The 23,412-nt window shown below is 45.6% G+C and overlaps 1 protein-coding gene across 6 annotated transcripts in view; it reads right to left on the bottom strand.

Annotated features, from left to right (window-relative positions):
• Positions 1–23,412, bottom strand: part of FLNB (filamin B) — a 72,004-nt gene that overhangs the window by 15,169 nt on the left and 33,423 nt on the right. For 3 of the 6 annotated variants that reach the window (XM_064667566.1, XM_064667567.1, XM_064667568.1), the window contains 25 exons: positions 22,427–22,564; positions 21,108–21,234; positions 20,421–20,557; positions 19,845–20,038; positions 19,411–19,524; positions 18,752–18,895; positions 18,292–18,415; positions 17,868–18,028; positions 17,184–17,274; positions 16,762–16,931; positions 14,465–14,582; positions 13,497–13,759; positions 12,282–12,879; positions 11,881–12,054; positions 11,316–11,478; positions 10,762–10,922; positions 9,852–10,019; positions 9,172–9,261; positions 8,218–8,341; positions 7,792–7,948; positions 6,061–6,250; positions 3,957–4,204; positions 2,138–2,212; positions 1,321–1,423; positions 290–430 (listed from right to left, as the gene is read on the bottom strand). In XM_064667566.1, coding sequence (XP_064523636.1) covers positions 290–430; positions 1,321–1,423; positions 2,138–2,212; positions 3,957–4,204; positions 6,061–6,250; positions 7,792–7,948; positions 8,218–8,341; positions 9,172–9,261; positions 9,852–10,019; positions 10,762–10,922; positions 11,316–11,478; positions 11,881–12,054; positions 12,282–12,879; positions 13,497–13,759; positions 14,465–14,582; positions 16,762–16,931; positions 17,184–17,274; positions 17,868–18,028; positions 18,292–18,415; positions 18,752–18,895; positions 19,411–19,524; positions 19,845–20,038; positions 20,421–20,557; positions 21,108–21,234; positions 22,427–22,564 — 4,173 coding nt within the window. The remainder of the gene's footprint in view (positions 1–289; positions 431–1,320; positions 1,424–2,137; positions 2,213–3,956; positions 4,205–6,060; positions 6,251–7,791; positions 7,949–8,217; positions 8,342–9,171; positions 9,262–9,851; positions 10,020–10,761; positions 10,923–11,315; positions 11,479–11,880; positions 12,055–12,281; positions 12,880–13,496; positions 13,760–14,464; positions 14,583–16,761; positions 16,932–17,183; positions 17,275–17,867; positions 18,029–18,291; positions 18,416–18,751; positions 18,896–19,410; positions 19,525–19,844; positions 20,039–20,420; positions 20,558–21,107; positions 21,235–22,426; positions 22,565–23,412) is intronic. The other 3 variants (XM_064667563.1, XM_064667564.1, XM_064667565.1) reach the window with 3 other exon arrangements.

The following is a 23,412-nucleotide window of genomic DNA, read 5'->3' on the forward strand; positions in this document are numbered from 1 at the left end:
TGTTTCTTCTTCATAATAAAATGCCACAAAAGCTAGTTCCCAAAACCAAAATCCATTTTAAGCCTGGCTGGTACTATTAAACCACAATGGAAGCTCACATGTGCCAGCACTTACTCCTTTGCTTTAGTTCTCTCTGGACTGCTTGCAGAGGAAGTGCTGCTGAATAATGAGACAACCCAGGCGGTTCTTACTACAGTGTGTACAACTCAGCTATAGAACCTCACCAGGGAGGAGATGCATCAGCAGGACCCTGCACTCGGATTTGTATCACCTGCTTTGTCAGACTCACCTGGGATGTGCTTTCCCATGTACTTTATGTGCATTTCATGCAGCCCAACTTCAGTAGGAGCGTATTTCACTGTAACTGTGCCGTCTTTGTTATCCACGATATCTGGCGTATCCGTCTTTCCAGAGGGCATGTGTACTTCACCTACAAAAGGCCACCATGGGAGTTACAGAAGGAGAAGCTGCCTGCTTCCCCTCTCCCACCCACAGAGAATTGTCTAGCCATTTTAAACAAGCATTTTAAATTGTTAAATGTCTTACCCACAGGCACAAATAGGAGACTAATGGGAACACTAACCAGACATGTTTTCTACTTAAGCTACATGAATACAGCACAGTGGTAGACATCTGGCAAACAGTCCTGTGACCTTACAAACTCTACAGGCAGGGCTGTTTGATGCAGCCACTAAGCTTTCCACAGCAAGCCCCAGAAAAGGCACTAAACTACTTTGTAGCAAGATGCTCCATCTCCTGCTCTTTTGAAAAGGAAAGACCAACTGTTCCTTCAAGCTGAGACAGCCCAGGGTTTGGGGTAGGATTGCTGAGCTAGAGGGCAGAGGGGACACAGCCTTTGTGTGCAGGAACTTAGTGCAACCAGGGTGCTACTGGGTGATGCTCTCAGCTGTCAGAGCTGTGGAAGAGGGGTTGCCTACTTTGGAGAAGGTATGTAACAGGATTGCAGGATTAACTGTTTTGCAGCATCTGCTCAAAAGAAATAATGGAGCTTATCAAGGATGCATGTAGCTGCTCCAGAAGGGAAAAAGCAGCAACAGACCCTACAGCGCAGGAGCTCACAGCCTAGCACTCAGAACCATGGCAGCACTAAGAATCCCCTCACTTAACTCAAACCATTGGCAGGGTGTATCCTACTCATCCCTCAGCGGGTACCACTTGATGTGAAATTAAACAACTTAGTTGCTGGCAGGATACAAACCTCCCCCACATGCTGTGGTCTGGACCACCCAGACTGATAGCTGCAAATGGATAAACACACTAACAAAAATCATAAACCACCCTGAGAGGCACTCCAGGTACCTGTTATTTCTCCTTTCCTTACAGCAAACGGGATAACCAAATCAAAGGGCCTGAATCCCATGCCATTCATGTCTCCAACCGGGACATAAGCTTCTTCTGTAACCTAAAGGAAGCAAAAAGATGGGTCACTTCAAAAAGGGTCGTGGAGCCAAATGAGCACTGAGCAACTCCCCTGTGAGCACAAGCAGAAGAGAGTGTGCGGTGATTATTGCAGCCAGCCAAGGACTGGGCCCAACCAGAGCAGTGTCCGGCCAAGCTCTCCTTCACAACACCACGCTGCAGAGCAGAGCAAATCAAACACGGCGCGGATGGAAGACATGCTGGAAAAAAGTTAGATATATAAATGGAACACAAAGGGATGGAAGACAATGTAGCACACACAAGACCCAAAGTGGCTCCATCTGAAAGGATTTAGTTGCTTAAGGCCTGGAAGAGAAAGTGATTTTTAAATGGGGCAGAGTGATTGCAACACAACATGGACAAAAGAAACAAGTTTCACAATGTGACTCTGAATTCAAGACACTGTGATTTTACTGGGAAAACAAAGCAGTACATTCAGGTTGCTTTTGCCAACAGTAGACATTTCAGAAGTGGAAGCTGTGGGTGCAATGATCCTCTTCGTGTTTAAATTAGAGTTTATTTGAAGACTCCCTTCAAGCAGTAAAGAAAAAACAAAGTCTGGATCCCAAGAACAATTGATGAAACAGAAAGAATGAACACAATGACCAGAGCGATCAAGCAGTCCCAAGAAGCAGGCTGTCATCTGAAATGGAACACAGATGGGGAAAAGCAGCTGAAAAATGTAAAAATTGTGTACCCAAGGGCGGAATCCAGGAGGGGAAGCGCCCACTGGCTCCTGTGACCGTGCGGCGACATCATCTGCATCTACAGCCTGGGCAGGGGTAGAGGCAGGTTAGGTGTTATTAGGTGTTATTCTGGCATGGAGGCATTTCCACCTTTCACAGTTCAGAACACAGACTTCTTTCTAGTTCAACATCTTCCTCCCACCATGTAGCCCTCCCAGTCCTCTCACCATAGCAAAGACCTGGATCCAGTCAGGGAAGCTGGGAAACTGCCCTTATCTGCAGGCATTGGGCACTGGGGGAAGCCACCAGCAAAGGGACAAGGCCAGTACATGCCGCTGTTGGGTGCTCAAGGGGAAGCTGAAAGTTCTGCCTGACAGAACTGAGTATCAAAGTTGCTTTTTTACGGGATTGATGCAGGGAGGGAAGGGAAAGGTTTCAACCTAAGCTGTAAGTCCCTGAGCGCTGCGCAGCATGGTGTGCCAGCTGGGAGGCAGGGGAGCAGGCTGCCGTGGGAAGGCTGCTCTAGCTCATGCACTTGGGGTGAATGACCCAGCCCACATCCAGCCATAGCTGCAAAGCCATTCTTCTGATTCATAGCCGGGACAGCGTTGTCAAGACATGGAATGTGTTTTCCCCTGGTGCAGCCGCTCTTCTCACCAGGCAAGCCAAGAGAATGACTTGCAAATTCCCATCTTCCCCATTAATCAGACTAGAGTGGCTGGGGCTGATACCCACACTCCCTTGGGCAGCTCCCTTGGGCTCAGCCACCCCAGCCCCTCCTGCCCGTTCACACCACTGCAACCCCCCACTAATGAAATAACCCACTGGAAACTTCTGCTTGGAAAGACTCCACTAAGAAAACCAATGCAAACCAGAAATGCTGCTGTTCCAGTGTTCTGTGTTCCCAGCTGCGACACCCAAGTCAAACATGTACTCTGTCACTAGGAAGTGGGAATTCTGGCTGGCTGGGAGTGGGCTCCCTGACCTCGAGAGGCATTTCCTGTGGCAACCTTTGAGCAGAGACCAAGGGAGTCACTTTTCTCAAGGAAATCTTCAGACACCCATAGCGATCTGCCAGGGTGACAGGCAGGACGACCCAGCCCCAAGGACTCGTGAGCTCCATCCACACTCAGCACAAGTACTGTCCTGTGGTTTCACAGACTGACATGCACCGGAGGCTGCTTTGGCTGAGATTACAAGACCAGGAATTGTTTTGCCAACATGGAGAGCTGTTCTTCACATGAAGAGCTTCTGTGAGCCCTGAGAGGCACCTAGTCTGCTTCTCAGGGGGCTGGGGTTTTGCTTGCTAAATGTGCTGACGTACTGCACATTGGAAGGAAGATAATTAGAAAGAGGAGGAATTTGGCTATAACAGTTTAACTAGCACTTGCAAATAATTTTAAAGTGTGAGCTAACAGTCTACTTCCCTGGGATCTGTCAGCAGACCATTCCTTATTTTGGGGTCAACTTAATAAAGAGCAAGAGACAGAGAAAGCAGAGCTTTGTATCTGACAATGGCTAAAGTAATTAGTTGTAGAAGCTGATTACAACCACCCTTACATCATTTAGAAAAAGAACTACATGGTCAGGAAATGAAAAACAAATTTCTCCAGAGAAGCCAAGTCTTCATCCTCTGATGGCTTCTATCCCGCTTCACTTAACCGTATTGCCTGCTCAAAATAAGCTCTGCAAGTAACAAGGATTCATTAGTTCCTGCTAGCCTAATAAATGTCTGAGCAAACATTTACACACAGAGTTAAACCTATCACTAAATAAAACATGGCAGCAGGAATCCGAGTGGGAGGTACTTTTGGAGCAGAGCTGGCTTACCATGACGGTGAAAGGACTGTTGGGAATGTCCACCCCACCAAAGCGGACATAAATCACATAGGTTCCTGGTTTGGCAGCAGTGTAGAAGATATCATAAGTCCCGTCCTCATTTTCAACAACATCTGCTTCAGCTTCTGTCCCATCTGGCGTGAGGACGGTGCACGTCACTTTTCCCTTCCCTGCTGATTTGGCATCTACCACAAAACCAACCTCCTCACCAGTCTTCACAGTGGGTGCAATTCCAGGACCTACAAGGCAATTTTCATTTCAGAAAGCATTCAGAGGACAGTTTTCCCAGGAAGGCTCCCTGCAAGGCGCCTGGGGAGCACGGCACCAAGATGCTGGTCCCAGGGACCTACAGATGTGGTTTTGGGAGCAGATGTATGACAAGGGACATTCATAAAATTGGTCAGCACAGCGGCATGCAAGAGCTGGCTACTAGCTTTCCTCCTCCTCTGCAATCAGAGAGGCTGGATGAGAACAGAGGGGAAAAAAGCTAAGTTTGAAGAAAGCAATGCCTTAACCCATACTCTTATCATCATACTCCTTTATGCAGAGCCAAAGGCATTTTATTCTGCCCAGCCAGCAACTCAGCTGCACTGCTTTAACATAAACCACCCTGTATAAGCAGCTATAAAAGGACACAGTAGCAGTCATGGCCATGTTTCCTCCATTAACCACAAACGATTTTCCACTGTTCTGCCACACATCCAAAAAAAAGAAAATCATGCAACAATGCCCAAATTGTAGCTATCAGATCCAGCTTGAAGAACACTGTGTTTAAATGAGAACTATTATGTCTTATTTGCAGTACGTATTGAACATTCCTGCTTCTGACCGGCACTTGTTACCAGGTAAACAGCTCCTTTTCAAGTGGCAATGAACCTGCTGGTTTAATACCTTGGCACTATTCCAGCATCTACTCCTACCTACAGCGATTGTATTTCAGCTTTACAGCACAGAATCAGAAGCACTTCTTGGAAAGGGAAAATTTTAGCTGGCATCTGACAGTAATCTCCAGCTCAGTTACTTTGAATAGGTAGTGACTTGAATTACTTGGAAGAGTATCAGATTCACCCATTAAGGCATCTTTTTTGTGAAGTAAAGGGAATCCCTCTCTTTTTTTCCCCATTGTGTCAGGAATGTATTTCTGTTTAAGATTACTAGCAGCCAGCTCCTGGAAAGGCATCAGGTGCACTCTAACTGCACAATGGCCAGGTCCAGCACAATGCCTAGACTCTCTCACAGAACTATAACAGATTAAGTTTCCCTGTTAAATTTGGCCTTGCCTAGTTTATTTCTTTATTCTAAAATCAGTGGCATTCTTGTAACTAGTTCCTGCCACTTCTGCTCCCTGCCACAACCTCCTGGGAGGTGGTACCGTGCTGCAGTGACCAGCCCAAAGCCATGTGATGAACATCCACCCTGAGAACAAGTGAGGGACAAAGCCATAAGGGTGCTCCTGCAGCAACAAATTTGGAGTCCTCCCCCTACACCAAGGCATTGATTTTTGAGGCAATGATTTTTCGAGTCATAGCAATGTCTTATCTTCAGGTTCTCCCCTTGCACTTGCCCTTCCCAAAAGCCTGTTCAGACCCTGGTTAACCTTGAACAGACAGAAAAGCAGCAGAAACCTCCACTAATCATACCCAGCCCGAACAGGATTTGCTAACATAGAAGCACACACTTACATCCTCAGAATTAATTTTGTTCTTGCTTGGAATGAAAAGCTTCTTGCAACATTCACAGTGAAAGGAGCATGATGCAGTGGACACACACACAGATGTGTTATTTTTAAATCAACCTCACTGCAGTTCTCAGCAGGATTTATCTATGCCAAAATAAGCATCAGACTTTGGTTGCATCTGGCTGTTTATGACAGCCCAGGCAGTTGGACAGATTTTGCTAGAGGCTGCAAGAGATTCCTGCTCACCCGCGGGGCGGACACTTCTTTGTCTTTAGGAAAACCCTTCCTTGTAAGAGCAGCCAGATTACAGAAGTCTCTAGCATGTCTTCTACACCCATTACATCAACTGTACCATGCTCAAAAAGCACCTTTACACCCAGCACAAACAACTGCAACAGAGAGGGGCCAAACACTCACCTGTGGCCAAACACTTGCTGGCATCCCCAGATGGAGAGGCCCGGATCCGATAGGGAGAGGATGGGATATCATCTCCACCATACTTAACACCAATCGTGTAGCGGCCCGTTTTGTCAGGGACATAGGTGACTGTGTAAGTGCCATCCTTGTTGTCATGAATGTCCACTCTCTTGGGTTTGCCCTCTTGGTCCTGAGGAATGCACACCAGAAGATTTACGCCACTATGAAGTTAGTTTTGAATTCCTCTAGTAGGGCAACAAATATATATTTATATAGTCTTAAACAGATACAGAACTGCAGCTTTTTGAGGTTTAAATATATTTTACTCAAAGACTAGTACCAGCAGCAGATTACTGGGAGTAGAAAGGTATCAGACCACTATAAAACAATTGGTGCTATCATCAACTACCCTTTGTTTGATACAAGAACGTTTATAAGATAACTGTAAGAAGTTTCAGGCTTTACTGTTATATCACTGCTGGAAATGAAGAATGCTTCCCAGGTCCCTCAGGCAGAGATGGGGAGCCAGACTGTGTAGCTCCATCCTGAATAAGCACTGGGTAGCCTTGGGCAGCTGCTCCCTGAAAGGTCTGAGGGCAGGGGGAAGCATTACTGGAGTCTGCTGTCTCCTGCATGAGGCATCCAGCTGCTGGCACACTGCAAAGTCTACAGTTAAAAGTAGGTCTATGCAGTCACTTCAACTACCATTTCTTACCAGCTGCAAAGCACAAAGCATTTTAGAAAGTCTTCCAAGCCTGCTTACGGGGAACCACATGTTGACTCCATTTTGTATTTTATGACTTAACACTGCCTGGGGTACAGTATAAGCCTGTAAAGGACTTGAGATTTAGGTACAGCACAGAAGGCTTCTTTCAGGAAGGCTTGTGAAATGTTTGACATTCAACAGCTCAGAACAAGAAGCAAACAAATGTTGCCAGGAGGATCACCTATGCATTTCCACCATGCAGGGCTTGTGGAACTTGATTTTCAAAGCCACAGCCAGGCTGGGAGCTCTGATAAGCATTTTGGATCCTTTAAGGCCACGCATGCATGCCAGAATAATGGCAACTGCTTTGCTGCATCTGAACAGACATTGAGACAGCACAGGAGCAAGAATGCAGGAGGGCAAGTACAACCAGTCATGCCATGACCTAGGCATGCCAGAGCTGAGCTATGTGCTTTATGGTCCACTAACCAGAGACCTTTTTGTGAGGCCACAGAGTCCAGGCACCAGAAACTTCAGGAAGAGCAATAACAAAGCCAAATAAAAACATTCCTGCAGTATCTCCTTAAGCAGCTTATGACTTCGGGCAACCTTGAGGGAGACTTGTGTTTTAATTTATCATAATGTCATGCTCAGCATGGATGTTATCTCATGGCCTTGCTGAACTGCACTGCTAGAAGGCTGTCTCCATTTCAAATGCCAGTATTTTCATAATCTTACAAGAAACTGTTTATCTCATTTTGGGCATTTGCAGAGTGTAAGGTTAAACAAGAGCCAAATATAGCATGGCTAATGATTTTAAGACAGAAGTTTCATAAAAGCAGTCTCAAGAGCTTCATAAACAGGGTGCAAGACTTTCTTGTACCAGACCTTAGGGTCCAGCCAGCAGCCCAGTCTCCAGGACCTTGGGTATGTTGGGGTAAAGCTGTGGACAGTTCTGATGGGAGAGACTCCTGCCCACCTGGAACAACACGTTTCCAGTCCTGCATGGTTTTGTAGTTACTTACAGTGATCTGTACAGCCAGAAGTCCCTGCCCAGCATCCTTAGCATCCACAGCAAACTCCACAGGCAGGCTGGCTAGAATGCCATAGGAACTGAGCCCTGGTCCACTCGCCGTCACCTTACTGGCATCATATGTAGGAAGCACCTTCACCTTGAAGGGACTTAAAGAGAAACCCATTATTGCCCCCTCCTCCCCAGTCAGTGGCTGGCAGCTGCTGCAGCACACACTGAGGTGCAAATACGCCTCCCCAGTGGCATCTGCTGTAGGTGCAGCAGGCTCAAACCACCACTGAACCCAGAAGTCGTGCAAGGAGCTGCACTGGTTAAGTAGAAAGGAGCACAGCTAGTCCTTAAATGGTGCTCATGTGCTGGGAGAGCACAACTGAATCATTAAATCTTCAGTTCACCAAAGCTTATCTCACCACCTTACCTTCGAGGAATATCTTCATCAGCATATTTGACAGAAATCAGGTAGGGTCCCTCCTGCATAGGGGTGTACACCACCGTGTGGGTGCCATCTCCATTGTCTACCACATTAACAGGCCCCACAACTCCTAAAAAAAACCCATATGATTTTCTCAGTTACACTGTCAAAACCCAGTTCCTCACCAGCCATTTACTGCACAAAGCTCCAAGATGCACTGCTTATTTACAGTTTGCAACAAGCTAAATTTAAATTCTTTTATTTTTTTGAAGGAAGGCAACAGGCATAGATCAGTGATCAGTTTCCCTAATTTTGCATTCAAAGCCATTGACTTGTAATAGATTTGTTATCCACCACTCTCTGGGCTCCCATCTTCTCTCTCTAAACAAAAGCTAGCATGAAAAACCGGAGAAATCTCTGCCTTTCTGTACAGTCCAGGTCAAGAGCAATTGCTAACAGTGCATGGAAGATCTTTCAAGACAGAAAATGAGTAATACTTATAATTGTCTGAACTGTCATTTATAAGATTACACACTGTTACTGGGATTCACTGCACAGAATTGAGCCCTAAAGCCAGTTGGTGTGTAGCATTCACCAACCCAGTCTTTCACAATCAGAAGTTTGGAAAGGCAGGCTTGCTGCCTAGGCAGGACCGCCCTGCAAGCTGCCAGAGTCCTAAGAAAGCAGGATCAATTATTTCAATTTGCATTAAGCTAAATCTACAACAGATTACGCGACATATCAGTTCAGATCAACACACAAAGCAGTCTACAATTACAAGTTGGCTTTAAAACATAGGAAGGATTAGCAGTAAAGCAAGCATAAAAGAAACCTATATAGTTGCCATGCAAAGCCTAAAAGCAACACCGTTGGTTCCCACTCCCTCCTCCAGATGATTCTTGCTGTTGCCAATTGGATTTCCGAGAGCCAGAATTGCCAGTAGCTAGTGAGAGTTCAAACCTGTCTCAGTGTCACCCTTTGGACCACCTTTAAAGAAATCCGAAATTGCTTTCAATGGGGAACGCCATCCCTCGGAATTCGTCTCATCCGCTAGAATTAAATGAGTGTTACCTGAGGGGCACCTGCACAAAGGGACCTGACACTCCAATGGGGAAGCAGCTCTTGCCTCCTAACAAGGTGAGACTTGCAGCCAACAGGTATTCACTGCCAAGATACTGTGCCACTGAGACACAACTTTCTAGGTTAATGCAAACATCACTAACGCTGTCACTCGAGGGCCATGTTGCTCTCTGGGCACCACTGAGCAGTTCCACCATGATTCAGAGACTTCTGCAACCCAGTTACACAGGTTTCCCAAGGCACTGCATGTTAGACTTTGGATTTACTTTTTTATGTCTAAAACTAAGCCACAAATGTTCACCAGTGACGGTTACTCACATCACTTCTCCCATTCTGAAGATTAAGCTAAAGTCATCAAAGGCACTGTCCACAGCAGCACTACCTAGGACACAGCTCTCCTTTCACAGCATGACACAAGGGTCAGCTATCCTGTTCACAGATGAACAGGAACAGAGAGAAATGCTCATTCAAGTGGCATTACCATCTTTGCAAGCAGGGCCATGTTACCAACCCAAACACAGAGAAGGGGCCACAGCCAGATGGAGTACTTCGGTTCTTACCTCTGGGTCCTGTCACCACCACCTCGAGGGGTGCTACTCCAGCCTTGCTGGCATCTACAGTGAAGGACTGTGGGATTTTAGCTCGAACAGCTGTTCCCAGACCTGGTCCTGCTATCTTCACCTTGCTGGGATCCACGACATCCTTCACAGGAACCTTGAAAGGACTGCCTGGAAGTCGACACAGCAAGTGTTAAACACCAGAGTTAACAGTTAGAGAGAACAAATTGAAAAAGGTCTTTTTTCCCTACTTTTCCTTGGGCTTTTTTATTACTATCATTCAGCCACAGGCATGAGTGACAACCCCACAGCCTCCACATTGCTCCTTTGCTTCTGCAAAAGCCAGAAGCATAAGGATGGTGCTTCTACATTTTCACTGTTTATTCAACAATTCAGTTGTGAACCGTCTACTCCTCGCACCTCAGGAAAAAAAATAAACATGAAAGAAACCAGAAGCGCAAATGAAGCATCATGCAGGCACTTGTTTCCTTCATATTTTACCAAGTTCAGTACGTCAGCAAAGAGAATGGGACCAACAGGAAACATCCAGTTCAAATGCATGCACAGGTAAACACAGAGTTTAATATAATCCCCATGACAGGCTGACCCTCTTATTGCAGAACAGGATCTTGAAGACATCCAAATACCAAAGGGTTATTTTCACGACCTGAAGTCTTATACACCACTTGTGCATAAAACCAGTTATTTGTCAAGGGTTAGTGTCCCCTTCCCTGTCCCACTCATCTGTACCCACTCGAGGAAATGCCACTGCTTTTTATGCCTGAATTCCCAGGAAAAGCAGAAAGACAAAATCACATCAACATCCCACAGTATAAGGGATATGCAGCCAATGCATTGAGCCCTCAGCTTGGCTTCTTCCCTCTTCTGACAGCCACTGAGCAAGAGCTCTTACCAAGAATATGCTCTCCCCCGTATGTGATGTTAACATCATAATCTCCTGGAACATAAGGAATATACTCGGCACTGCAGCTCCCATCTTTGTTATCTTTACAGCTAATTTTAGATTCTGAAGGTCCCTCAACAGTTATTCCAAGGCCACCAATTCCTGCCCCTCTGCAAGACAGAAACACACACTGTTAGAATTAACTGCTTCAAACAGCAGCTTTACTGCTTTCACATGCTCTGGCTGCATTTTCATCCTTTTTGGAAATGCAGTAACCTGACTTCTGATGTCCAGCCTTCAGTGTGCACTGGCATGGAAAGCTGTTCAGACTGCCTCACTCACATTTTCCTACAATTTTATCCTCAACAACTATTGACCCCTAATGTCTAACGTCTGCAGAGCAGAGTGCTCAGCAGATGATGAGGTAGCACACACAGTTACCAGATGGACACAGCTTGGCCTCTTTATAAATATTTGTACTGAGTTTAGCATCCTGCATTGCACACATCACTGCACTCCTCCCTTCCTCAGACATTCCTTGAAGATCAAACAGGTTCAGTCACCTGGTGACAACCGAAAAGGGGTTTGGCTGATTTGTGAAAGCCTCTGTGAGTCCAGGTCCTTGTGCCTTCACACGTGATGGATGGCAGCCCTCTGTCACATTCACTCTGAAGGGGCTGTTTGGCACAGGTACATCATCATACGTTACACTGACTGTGTGCGGACCTGTTAAGAGGAGGAAAACATGTTCTGAATTCCCTAAATACACTCATCACTTAACATCACTTCTACAAGATGCTACAGACCTAAATGTCGGTATATGAGTAAGAGTTTCCTTCTGCATTTCACAAGACTTTGCTAGTGTTTCATAACTAGAGACACTATCTACACTCTGTCCTTCTGAAGCCAAGTTACCATAAAAGTCAGTTTTTCAAGTTAAAATAGAGCTGCTTCCTGTAGAATTAGCTCCTCTACTGGTTAAACTCTTGCTAAGATGCCAACAAGTTACTGGCAGACCACAGCAGTTTGCCAAATGAAAGTGGCAGAAGAGCCGCTTGCTCTTGGTTTTCCCCTTTCAAGTAAAAAAAAAAAAAAAAAAAAACCAAACAACCCAAACCCAGAGGTTACCCTTTTCAAACGGCGTGTACTCTACTGAATATGTTCCATCAGCATTGTCTTGGATGAGACAGTCTGTGGGGGAGCCGGACGGGCTCGTGATCTGTGTCCTGATGTGGTCACCACCGGCCTTCGTTAGAGGTCGAGCATCCACAGTGAACTCAGTTGTAGCTTCTCGGAAGACATCTGCAGGAAATGTTTTCAAGAGTCACTTCATGAACTGCATATACTTCCAATGACCAAACATTTGGTGAAGCAGCACGATAAACAACTTGTTTGGGAACATAATGAGACTCCCCAGTCCTTCCCAGGGTCACCATGGAAATATGCAAGGCTTTAACAGCTTTCAGGGCCCAAAACACTCATAAACAACTGCAAGTCCTACAAACTCTGACAACAACAGTTATTCTCACCTTTTCCTTCCACTCCTGGCCCAAACACTTTAACTCTGCTTGTGTCCACTGCTGGCTCCACTTTGACCCGGGCTGGGAATTTAGGCACTTGCTCTCCTCCGTATCTCATCTTGATTGTGTACATGCCGGCCGAGAGCGGCACGTACGTAACAACGTAGGTCCCGTCCTTGTTATCATCGATCTGGACCTCGGCTTTGGAACCAGTATCTGACACCATGTCCACCCGCAGGTCCCCGGGACCTGCTTCCGTGCAGTCGACATTCAGCAGCCCTGCCTCACCTACTTTACCACGCTCCAGACCCGGGCCTGTGGCAATGACTTTAGAGACATCAAACGGCATTTCTATGTCTGCCTTAAAGGGTGAGCCGGGAATGTGAACTTCTTCAAAGAGGATGTTTACAAAGTACTCTCCAGGCTTCATGGGTAGGTAGGAGACAGAGCAGGTTCCATCACCGTTGTCTGAGCATTCAATTTTAGCTTCACATGGGCCTTCTACTGTCAAACCCAAACCTCCAGTTCCTGCCCCTTTGGTATCTATTGTAAATTGGGCTGGTTTTCCAACGAGGCCCCCTCGAAGACCTGGACCATGAGCTTTTACCTAGAAGAGAATATGCAGTTTAGCTAAACTGCCTTTTCCATATAATTGCCAGAAGATTGCCTTGTTAGAGTTGTTTGTATGTGGGACTCGATTAAGAAGCTCTTAAAAATATACAGAAAGCAATGTTTCCTTTGCCACTCATTCCAGTTTTACTGTAAAGTTGGTACCTCTCCTCCGAAGGGGTTTCTAGGCAAGGATATTTATACTCTCACCATAATTGTTTTTATATAGCCATGGGATATAAAAGGTGGAAATGTAAAAATATTTGATGGCTGTACACATTTTTTTCTTGATATATATGTCCTTAGAAAAAAGCATCTTAATACAGTAGAGATTCTCATCAGGCCAACTTCTATCAAATTAGGAGCAATACTTTTCTTTGCCACACTATGCAGGATGTTTGCAGTATTCTTGATTAGTTCAATGTTCTTATTCAAATACAGTCTTACAGGAATGACTTTAATGAGTCATGGAGGCTGCAAAAGGACTGACTGAGCACTCTGAGTAAGGATGTTCCTGGGTCTGGTTTGGCCAAAACCAAGCCAAGTCTCACGCAATAGCCCACAATTCAGTTTTCATCTATCAGTTGTTGTCACAGCCCTGAACCATTCACTTACCTTGGAGGGGTCTGGAGGTAGCGTGGCCTCCACAGTATAGGGGCTCCCTGGGATTGGGTTGCCATCATAACTCACATCCACCACATACAGTCCTTCTTCCCGTGGGATGTATTTTGCAGTGCTGCACTCCTTACCCAGAACCGGTTCCACCAGACATGGTACAGCTTTTCTCATAGGACTGGAAATATTAACATCCAGTTTACCTTGCCCACCAGCTCCTTTGGTATCAATTACAAATTCCTGATCCTTCCCTACTTCCACTCCTGAAAAAGACAAAACCCATATTACATTACTTACTTAACATCAGACAGTGGTCCAAGAAATCTCCCATGCACATACAACTGAGGGAGCAGGCACTGGCAGAGCCCTGGGCAGTCTGCATCCCCCTGCAGTCATAAAAACCTCCCAAAGCCAAACAAAAAAACAAACAAATGCTTTGGTTAGTTGGAGCTACAAAGTTACAGGGCGTAACAAGTGTGTGTAAGACATGGTCTGACAGTATCAGGGCTCATTTCAGGAAAGCAACAATGTTTCACAGCCTTAAGTTCTTCCACTTTTGGAAAACAAAAAGACACTATAAATGACACTGCGCATTGTACCAGTTTCATACATTTGAACAAACAGCCATCTAGCCCTGAAGAAAACAGATTTCATCAGTGGGTGCCCAGCTGGGTGAAGAGTCCAGCTCTGTTCACCACAAAGGACCAAACCATAACACATGTCCACATTGCTATGTAATCTTTGGGGGAAAAAAATAAAAGTCTCAAATGAAATTCAGTCCTCAAGAGAACCAGCTAAGCTAGAGCGGCCAAGCTACAAAGTTGGAGCTGGTTGATTCCCAACTGTAGCAAGTTTAAAAGAAGATTGTTTTGCCCACTCCTGTTGCAGCAGCACATGTTGGCAATCACCCAGATTCAGGAGACACTTCAGAGGCAGGCTATGGGGCTTTCCAGCCCACAGGTACTTACTGTTTTCGAGTCCATTGACTTTAACTTTGCTTAGGTCTAGCGGAGCAGCAACGCCCACAGTGAAAGGGCTTTTAGGGATGGGATCACCGCCGTAAGTTACCGAAACCTTCATTGGACCCTAGTTGGAGAATGTCTAAGTTAGCTCAGTTCCTCACTTCATACAGACACACTAACACCCAAACAGTACATAACCACTTCATCTAATCCATTTTAGCCAGCCACAGCCAAACTTATTGGTTTATGGACACTAAAGCTCTAACCCACTGCAGCCCTCCAAAGTATTAAATGGTTTTTATCTAATACAGGAAGAGAGAAAGAGACAGATCTTTCCAACATTTAATTAGATTATATTCAAGCAGCCTGGCAAAGGCTCCAGCTCAGGCTGGCTCCCACCCTCCCAGTGCTCAGACCCAACAGCTGAATGAATGTCCCAGTGCTCCAGACCAGGTATCCCCTTCCACTGCATGGAGAGGCCTGGCCAAAGCCAAGACTGCAAAGAGGTCGTATTATTACAGCATCTGAAATACCAGGGGTTTAAGCTCTACAAGTCAGAAAGATTAATGCTCTTGTGTATTTTGGCTGGAACACTGCACAGCCATGGCAAGCTCCAGCCCACGATGTGTGCTCCTTTTATTCTCTCCTACCGCAGTCCATATTTTAGCTATATTCACTGTTTGCTTACTTTTCATTCTTGGCTGGTTCGGCTCCCAAGTGAAATAATTATGGATGTTTCATGCAAGCTAGTGAATAGCTTCCATGATTATTCTTGGTTGTTTTTAGAAAACATACACCCGGGTAGCTGTAGCAACACCGCAAGATAGATAAGGCCGAATAAACAGCATTTAACCAAGGCTCCTCTGCAGTGACACAGCCCCTCAGGAATTTAACAACCTAGTCCATCCTTCCCCTATTCTGAAGACTCCAGAGTCTCATTCGTAAGTTACTGCTTAGGAACCTGAGAAAGACAGGGTCAGGAATGACCTATGTGCTCACAGCCCGGAGGGACAACAAGGCTACTCTAATTACTGAGCATTCTATTTTCATCTTCTCTGTTTAACCATTGCTTTCCTGCCACTGTAATCTCCAAGTATCTCCTGTAAGTCCACAGCTCCTCCATGACCCAAGGCACTTCTCCAGACGGAAGACCAAGTGGGAAACCTGGTTTAGGCATCCTGGCTTGTTTCAACACTGCTTTTCAGGTGAAACATAGCAATCTGGTACTACTCACAAACACATGCAGATGACTGTTCCCTTCTGCATACCAGCCCTGACCCAACAGGCCAAGGCCTCTCCAAACAGGCACACCAGCCACCTCCTGAGCTCATGCAACTGCTTTATCCAAAAACAAACGCTAGTTCTATGGTGCTTCCAAGAACGCTAATCCAGCATTATCAGCTAAATAATACTGCAGTCCTCCTTATCATTCCCTTTTACATAGCTCCATTCAAGAAAGCTGGTGCAGATGAGTAGTTCATTTGGCTGTTCAGCAGAACAAGAGCAGCAGAACACTTTGATCTCAGCACCACAGCATCCACGTCTTCAGAATTATATGAGATTCGTGCATTCTGGAGTTTAGTGGCCCTTTACAAACACACAAGCACAGCATGAGGAAAAATACTTCTAGTTATTAGTAGCTTCCACTTTCAGCTCTTTAATGATGTTGCTAAGGAATCATCAGCCTCTGAACCAAACGAGTCAGACTCAATTTTTTCCAACTTAAAGGCAAGCCTTATATGCAGACACATACTTTGGATGCATTTAATCTGCAGCCCAGCTTCCCTCCGCAGCAACAACTTGTTCATTTTCCTACTGGGAACTGGCATAGCATGACCCAAACTCTCTTCTTTTTATCCCTGCTCTGGTTTGCCCTTCAGTTCCTTTGACATCAGCAGCTTGCTGAGAGGCAGCACACCACAACCTCAGCTCTGCAGGACCACAGCAGCCCAGAGCAGCTGGGGTAGCAGCCAGCTCTGTTTCAGAGTCTGGAAAGGTTTGCCATCTTTCCTCTTCAACTGACAATGTATGGAATGATGATGTGAGCTGTATGCTAATGCTTCAATCACTCTCTTTTCCCCAGAAAAGAAAACAGTGGCAATCTATCGACAGCTACACCAGAAAACTGCATTATTGCTTTCCAGTCCTAATTGTACTGCAGGCTTTAGGGATCCTGGGGAACAGGACACCCTGGCAAGCCTTTCTTGCTTGTTCCTCTGTGCACAGGTACCATGAAGGGCGGTCACTGCACTATTAGCAACATGAGCTCTTCACTCTTGTACTGCTACATGAATCAGACCTACCTGCTGTATGGGAGTGTACCTAACAGTGTGGGAATAGTCATAGTTGTCAATGACATCCAGATCCACCACCGCCTCTCCCGGCACTGGGCTGCTGAACTGCACATCCAGTGGCGCTTTTCCAGCTCCCTTGGTGAACACAGTGAAATGAGTTGGCTTGCCATTTTCCACACCTGAAGAAAAATGTTCATTCTAATTTATGCAGAGCTCGCACACAGAAACTCTTCTCTAGAAGCTCAGTACCAATAAAGCCCAGTCAAGCAAAGTGCCAAGGGAAAGGTGTCATTTCTGATTGCCTGGCACCCCACCCTGCTGTATCCAGGACTGCATTGCTGCATCCCAGCAATGCTCAGCCAGGCAATGGCTACCCTGTGACAGCCCCTCACAGTCCAGTGCTGACCACACAACATCAACCCAGCTCTCACCAGTTTTGTTCAGCCCAGGTCCTTCAGCTTTCACTTTGCTGGCATCATGCGAGGGGTCCACTTTAACTCTGAATGGGCTGGCAGGAATTTCCTGCAACAGAAACACAGCTCTAAACATAAACAGGTCACTCTTCAGTAGCCAGAACTAGTCAGATAGTAATTTTAAGATAATTTTGCTCCATTTCTAGTACCATTTTGAGTAGAATTTTGCCTCACTCAAACGCTCTGCTTACTGAGTGGTATCATTCAAAGTCTAGTGCAAAGTTAACAGCTGGATAGTTTGTAGGGGCCTGTCGTGGGTTTATTCTGGTCCTTTTTTATTTTTAAGGAAAACTCCCCCCCCCCATTTTCCTTGGAGAGTCACTTAGGTTTTTTATCCTTTAGAAAGCAGCTTTGTCCCATCACTGAGACCACACTCAGTATTGCCAGTCCAACATGTCAGACACTTGAACTTCAATGTCCCCAGCCAACCCCTCTCATTTGTGTACACCCAAGTATTACAAAAGAAGTTTTAGGTTTTTTACACTGTTGAAGAAACAGTGACCAGACAAAGTGCGTATGAGCTGACATGGAAGGGCCAGCTGTGAACTGCCGCAGCCAGCTGTGAACTGGCACGTGTTTGGTGATCAAAGAGCAGATAAACAGACTCTGGAAACATCAGGCTGCAAAATGAAGATTACGAACCTCTCCTGCAAAAAGCACTTTAATGGTGTAGCGCCCTGCGGCAGGCGGGGCGTATTTCACTGTGAATGTATCATTAGCATTGTGGATGATGTCGAAATCTATGTCCTCTTCCTCATCACTGACCACACGAGCATCACACTTAATTCCAACACTGACATCACCTAGGAAAAGCAAACGGAGGTTTTACTACCAGACAGCCCAGGCACTGCCAGCCAAATGGCCAGATCATTCCCATTCCCAGGAGCTGTTCAAGTCACCATGTTAACTGATGCAACAGATCAGATCACAATTCACTGCAATGTTCTGCTTCCCAAGGTTTTTCCAATAAACAAGGAAAACCAGATAGAACATTATATAATCCCCTCCCTTCTGTGTGTGGTACCTGTGGGTCTGATACCACAGCAACAGCCCAGCCTGCCTTTACCTTCTCCTGCATCCGTGCAGTCCACAGTGAAATGAGTCGGCTCATTTGCTTTCAGGCCAGTTCTCTCCACACCAGGTCCGAACACTTTCACTTTCTGAGGATGACTCCCTTGACCTATAAGGACCTACACAGATTCACAAGGGTCAGAATCACATATCTGTGTCATGCTTGAGATCACAGCCGACTCAGAGCATTGCTTGGACAGAGGCTACAGGAAAACAGGACCAAGTGAATTGCCCCAAATCCCCCAGGCTGCAGCTGGGCTGACAGGAGACCTCCACCATATAAGCTTGTGAAAATAAAGATTTATTCACGGGGATAGATATCTAAAAAAGAGCAGAAGGGCACACCTCCTTGAAGTTCACAGAAGGATTTTATCATCCTAGTTGTATGAGCAATTGGTTGTGAGCACAAATGTCTTACTTGGCTAGAACTAAGTACTATCCATCTCTGAACTTACCCTAAATGGGCTGTTGGGCACATTGGCTCCTCCCCAGACAACAGAAATTGTATGTTTGATTGGTTTAACTGGCACATATGAGCAGGCAAACACACCATCAGGCTTGCTCTTTATCTGGATATCAATAGGGTTTCCTTCTCCATCCTAAAAAGCAGTAACACAAGCAGAAGGTTCAGGTACTTAAAAAATATTTGCACAGTTTGAACAGCCTAAGACTGTTCCAAAATATGTCAGTTTTTTTTCCCCAGAACTGCAGCTCAGAAACACTGAAGAAACATGCAATTTACACTCCTGTAAGTCTTTCTCATCTAACACTCACTCATTCATTACACCATCCGACAACACATATGAAATTCACAGGCTCAGAGACAATTCAGTGCTTTCAAATGACAACTCCAGGAAATTACACCTTGCTTTGCTGAGGAGACTCTAAAGTAAGGAAGCAAAGCCATGTTTTTCATACACCACAGAGAAGTCACCTTGTCTTGAGTTAGGTTGTTGCCTGACTACATTACACAGATCAAAGCACGGAACTCTGAGTGAATTACACATGCCCAGAGTTAAGTGGTGTGTAAGCGAGTAGAAATACTTAAGGCACTTTCTCAACAATATTAAAGCCCTTTTGTTGAAGTTTCACACAGCTGCCTTTGGCTTCTTACCTGTGCATACATCTTCAGAGGTGCTTTCCCAGCGTCCTTGGTTTCAACTGTGAACTCAGCAGGATTGTTCACTATACAGCCAGTCCTCTCCAAGCCTGGGCCATAGGCCTTCACCTAAAAAAGCACCTCAAGACTATTAGTTTGCAGTTCAGAAAGAGAAGCAAAACTAAGTGATATATTTATAAAAGACCTGCCCCCTCCACAAAACCCATGAAGCACAGGATACTACTTCAGCAAGTTTCCATTACATTAAATCAAAACCACAACAGTGTTATTAGAAAAAGATGGGCAATATCTGGCTGGAGCTTGGCAGATTCAGAGCTTTAAGCAGAGGCAGCTTAACAGTCAAGTCTGCTACTAGAATCCTTCAGAAACATCTCTACTGTAGTTACATCAAAGACATGCTATGCCACAGGTGAACTCTCATACACCACCTTATCCGAGTTGAAGTCTCCTGAAGCCGGTCGGATGAAGGCCATGTAAGGGCTGTCTTTTATGTCCTCATCATCACACATGATGTGCACAGCATATTCACCGGGCTCTTTGGGCCAATACTTCACATCACATGAGCCATCATTCTTGTCATCACACTCAATTTTAGCCTGAGAAGGGCCTTCTATTGCAAAGCCTGAAAAAAGGAACAAGCAGGTTCCTCACGTTAGGTTTGTGGTGGCTGCCAATTTAACAACACTTCCACAAATAGCTTTTTGTCAGCTATAACCATGCCTGATCTCTCCATCACCCTTCTTCAGCAATATGGGAGATAATCCATCATCCATCATTCCCTTTTCGATCTCATGCCACAAAAACACAGACTAACACACACACCCCTTAACACACGTTCCTGTCTCTAGGACTTCCTTTGATGCTCTGATAGATGTTTGTATTTAGACCACAACATCTTAGAGATCTGGATTTTTTTACTGTTGGGAAAGCTATTGTTTCTCATGAGTTCTTTGCTAGGGTTGCAATATATACATATTTCAGACAAACTAAGTAAAGTAACAAACCAAGAGAGCCAACTTCTGTGCCAATGGACTCGACCACGAAGTCAGCCGATTTGCCCACGATTCCCTCATGCAGCCCTGGCCCCCAGGCTCGCACTTTCTGAGGACCGGCTTCATGACCCACTTGAACTTCAAAGGGGCTACAAGATAAAAACAAAGCATAGTATTAGAAATGAGGACAAATATAACATCTGTGTTTTTCCCCAGGCATTTTAATGAGGCTTTACATTGGATTTTCCAAATTAATAGATGCTACCATGTGGTGGCACGGTGCCCAGCAGAGTGTCTTTCTAGCAGAGAGGTCATCCAACCCATCATGTGCTTACATCTTGCACCACAAATACTGAGTGTCAAATACTTGGCTTGCTCTGCTTGCTGTAGCCCTGGACACTAAAATAACAAATCATTTAAAAACACATAGTAAAGTCCGAGCTGCATGATCCACCAAGTTTTAATGGTTTTGTGTTCATGATTTTGGGTTTAGAAAGACTGATGCAAATCACCCTTCAGAGCTTTCTCAATATAAGCAGCTCCGGTCCTAAAACAGGCTGTAGATAAACTGTTACAACAGCCATTTGCCACTAACTCGTCCCCCCAGTTTTTTCAAAGATCAGTGTTGCTTTAAATGTTCACCAACTATATAACCCACTGAAGCGCACAAAAATGCCCAAAAAGCTACTTCTAACTCACCTTTTGGGGATGTTGTGCCCACCCCATGTAATCGTGACAACATACTTCCCTGGGGTAGCTGGATAATATTCAAATGCATATACACCATCCATAAAGCCTTTTTGTTTCACCAATTCCTCCAAGCCCTCTGTTGAAAGATCAGTTCAGCATTAAACTTAACAGCTTCCATCCTGCTTTCAATTACTCAGACAAGTTCATGTTTTCTAGTATTTATTTTAGCTTGCAAGAATAAATTTCTTCCACCAGAAAAAAAAAAAAAAAAAAGGTCAGGTTATAAGGGAAGTTAGTTCTAGCTGCCCTCTAGGACAAAGACAGCAAACACTTCCAGAAGAAATACAGCAGAAAGTATTTTAAGTTACCAGACTTAATAGGTTCCCTTGTGTTTTATTTTCTTAGTCTGCAGTATGATGCATGTCATATGTTAAAACAAAAAAGCTTAACATTTGTCAGACTTTGTAACCACAAATATGCAGGGAATGCCTACTTTTCATTTTCTTCAAGATGAAGAATTTAGGGAGAAAAGCTTAACACACTAAAATTTACATCGATACATCTGTTGCCTTTTTTCCCCCCAACGGCACAAAGCCGCACAGTCGGGGCTCTGTGCGTGTGGAGGAGGTGAAGGCAATACAATGCACCTTTTAATGCAGTCCCAGCTGGGGGGAGGTGACTGGCTCTCGAGTACCACACAGGCACCGCAGCTCCCTGAAAGCAGCAGCACAGCCACTGCTGCTGGCAGCCTCACGAGTCAGCAGCCACTGCGCTCCCATCGTCCCAGCCTGCCAGGCAGAGGGCCACATCCAGAGCTCAGGACACACCAAAGGACCTGAGGATGGATCCTGGCAGATGGTCTCCATGTTAGCTTACAGGTTCCCTTTCCTCCTCTGCTCATGTGCCCAAGCAGCCAATGCCACCAGGAGTGCTGCTTTGAGCCATTCCCAGCTTTATGAGAGCAGAATTTTCACCCTGCCACAGACTCTGGAGCGTGACTTGCTCCCACAAATCAGATGAAGATGCGGTGAGCATCCATAAAGCTTGGAGGCCATGGCAGGCAGATGCATGGGTCTTCTCAGTTTTGCTAACTGATGCATGAAAATGGAAAGAACTAAAACCAGATGTTGTCTTACCCAGCCCTGCAGGTCAAAACCTTCACACTAGACACAAAGTACCAGAAAACTCTTCTGAAATTTGGCTTTTTATGATACAGATCCCATCAGTTCCACCAGGACACCATCTCCTGATCACTCTTCCTTTTCCCATGTTTTGATTCCCATCTTCTCCAGAACACATCCACAGCACAGATTCACCCCAACACTCACTTGGTCCCTTTATAGTCACTCCGAGGTCTCCGCTCCCCGCCGCTCTCGTATCAACCTTGAAGTCGGCCGTTTCCCTCATGCGGACGCCCTTGGGCTGTAGACCTCGACCAGTGGCACGGCATGCGTTGGGATTGCAGGCTGCAAGGCAACCCCAGCCATTAATACTGTCTTTGATTCTCAACGTACAGGTAGCCTAGCCAGCCTGGAACAACCTTTAGTTTAATGTTGACTCAGGGCAACCACAGTTTAGCTTTCAGCACAAGCTTTATGGTTATAGCATTAAGGCAGACAGACAGGAGTCTGCCCAGTCCCTGTCTATGCCTTATGGCTTTTGGGCAGTAGTGGTCAGTGCAGCCAGGCAACACCGACCCCCTACAGGGGCTGTTTTTTAGAACTATAGCAAACACTGAAGCCCTGTTGCTTTCCAATTCTATGCCAGTTATCAATACAAGACTTATACACAGCTATCACATACAGATAATTCACCACAGACACAACCTTCGTGACGCCTTTTGTGTTGAGGCACACTGCACTGTGGGGGGAAGGTTCCCTCTGCAGATAAGCCCCATTGAACAGTATTATTGTGCTGGTCTTTCAGAAGCACATGACTGGGATAACTGCTAGTAGCAAGGCTGAGTTTTGCATGTGCTTCATTAAGAGATGTTGCATCAAACCCCCCCCCTGCTTGCCGCAGCTCACACTTTCAAAGAAGCAAAGCCACCAAGCCCTCTGCAGACTGCAGCAGCCATGGGTAGGGGCAGAAGGTTACACATGGCTTAGGCTTATGCTTGGCTCCTTTACTCCAAGCGCTTCTCCAGGCCTGCAGAGCGGCTACAGAAGTAAGTACCACGCACTTATGAACAGTTTTTGTCACACAGTCCCAGCTGTCATGAGGTCTTCAACACCATAGACCTGAAGGGTTTGAAGAGACTTACAGATAACCACAGCTTCCCAGCACTGTAAACTGAACATGCATTTTCCCAAAA

This window comes from Pseudopipra pipra, chromosome 11 (assembly GCF_036250125.1).
Source record: "Pseudopipra pipra isolate bDixPip1 chromosome 11, bDixPip1.hap1, whole genome shotgun sequence".
Taxonomy (NCBI): Eukaryota; Metazoa; Chordata; class Aves; order Passeriformes; family Pipridae; genus Pseudopipra; species Pseudopipra pipra.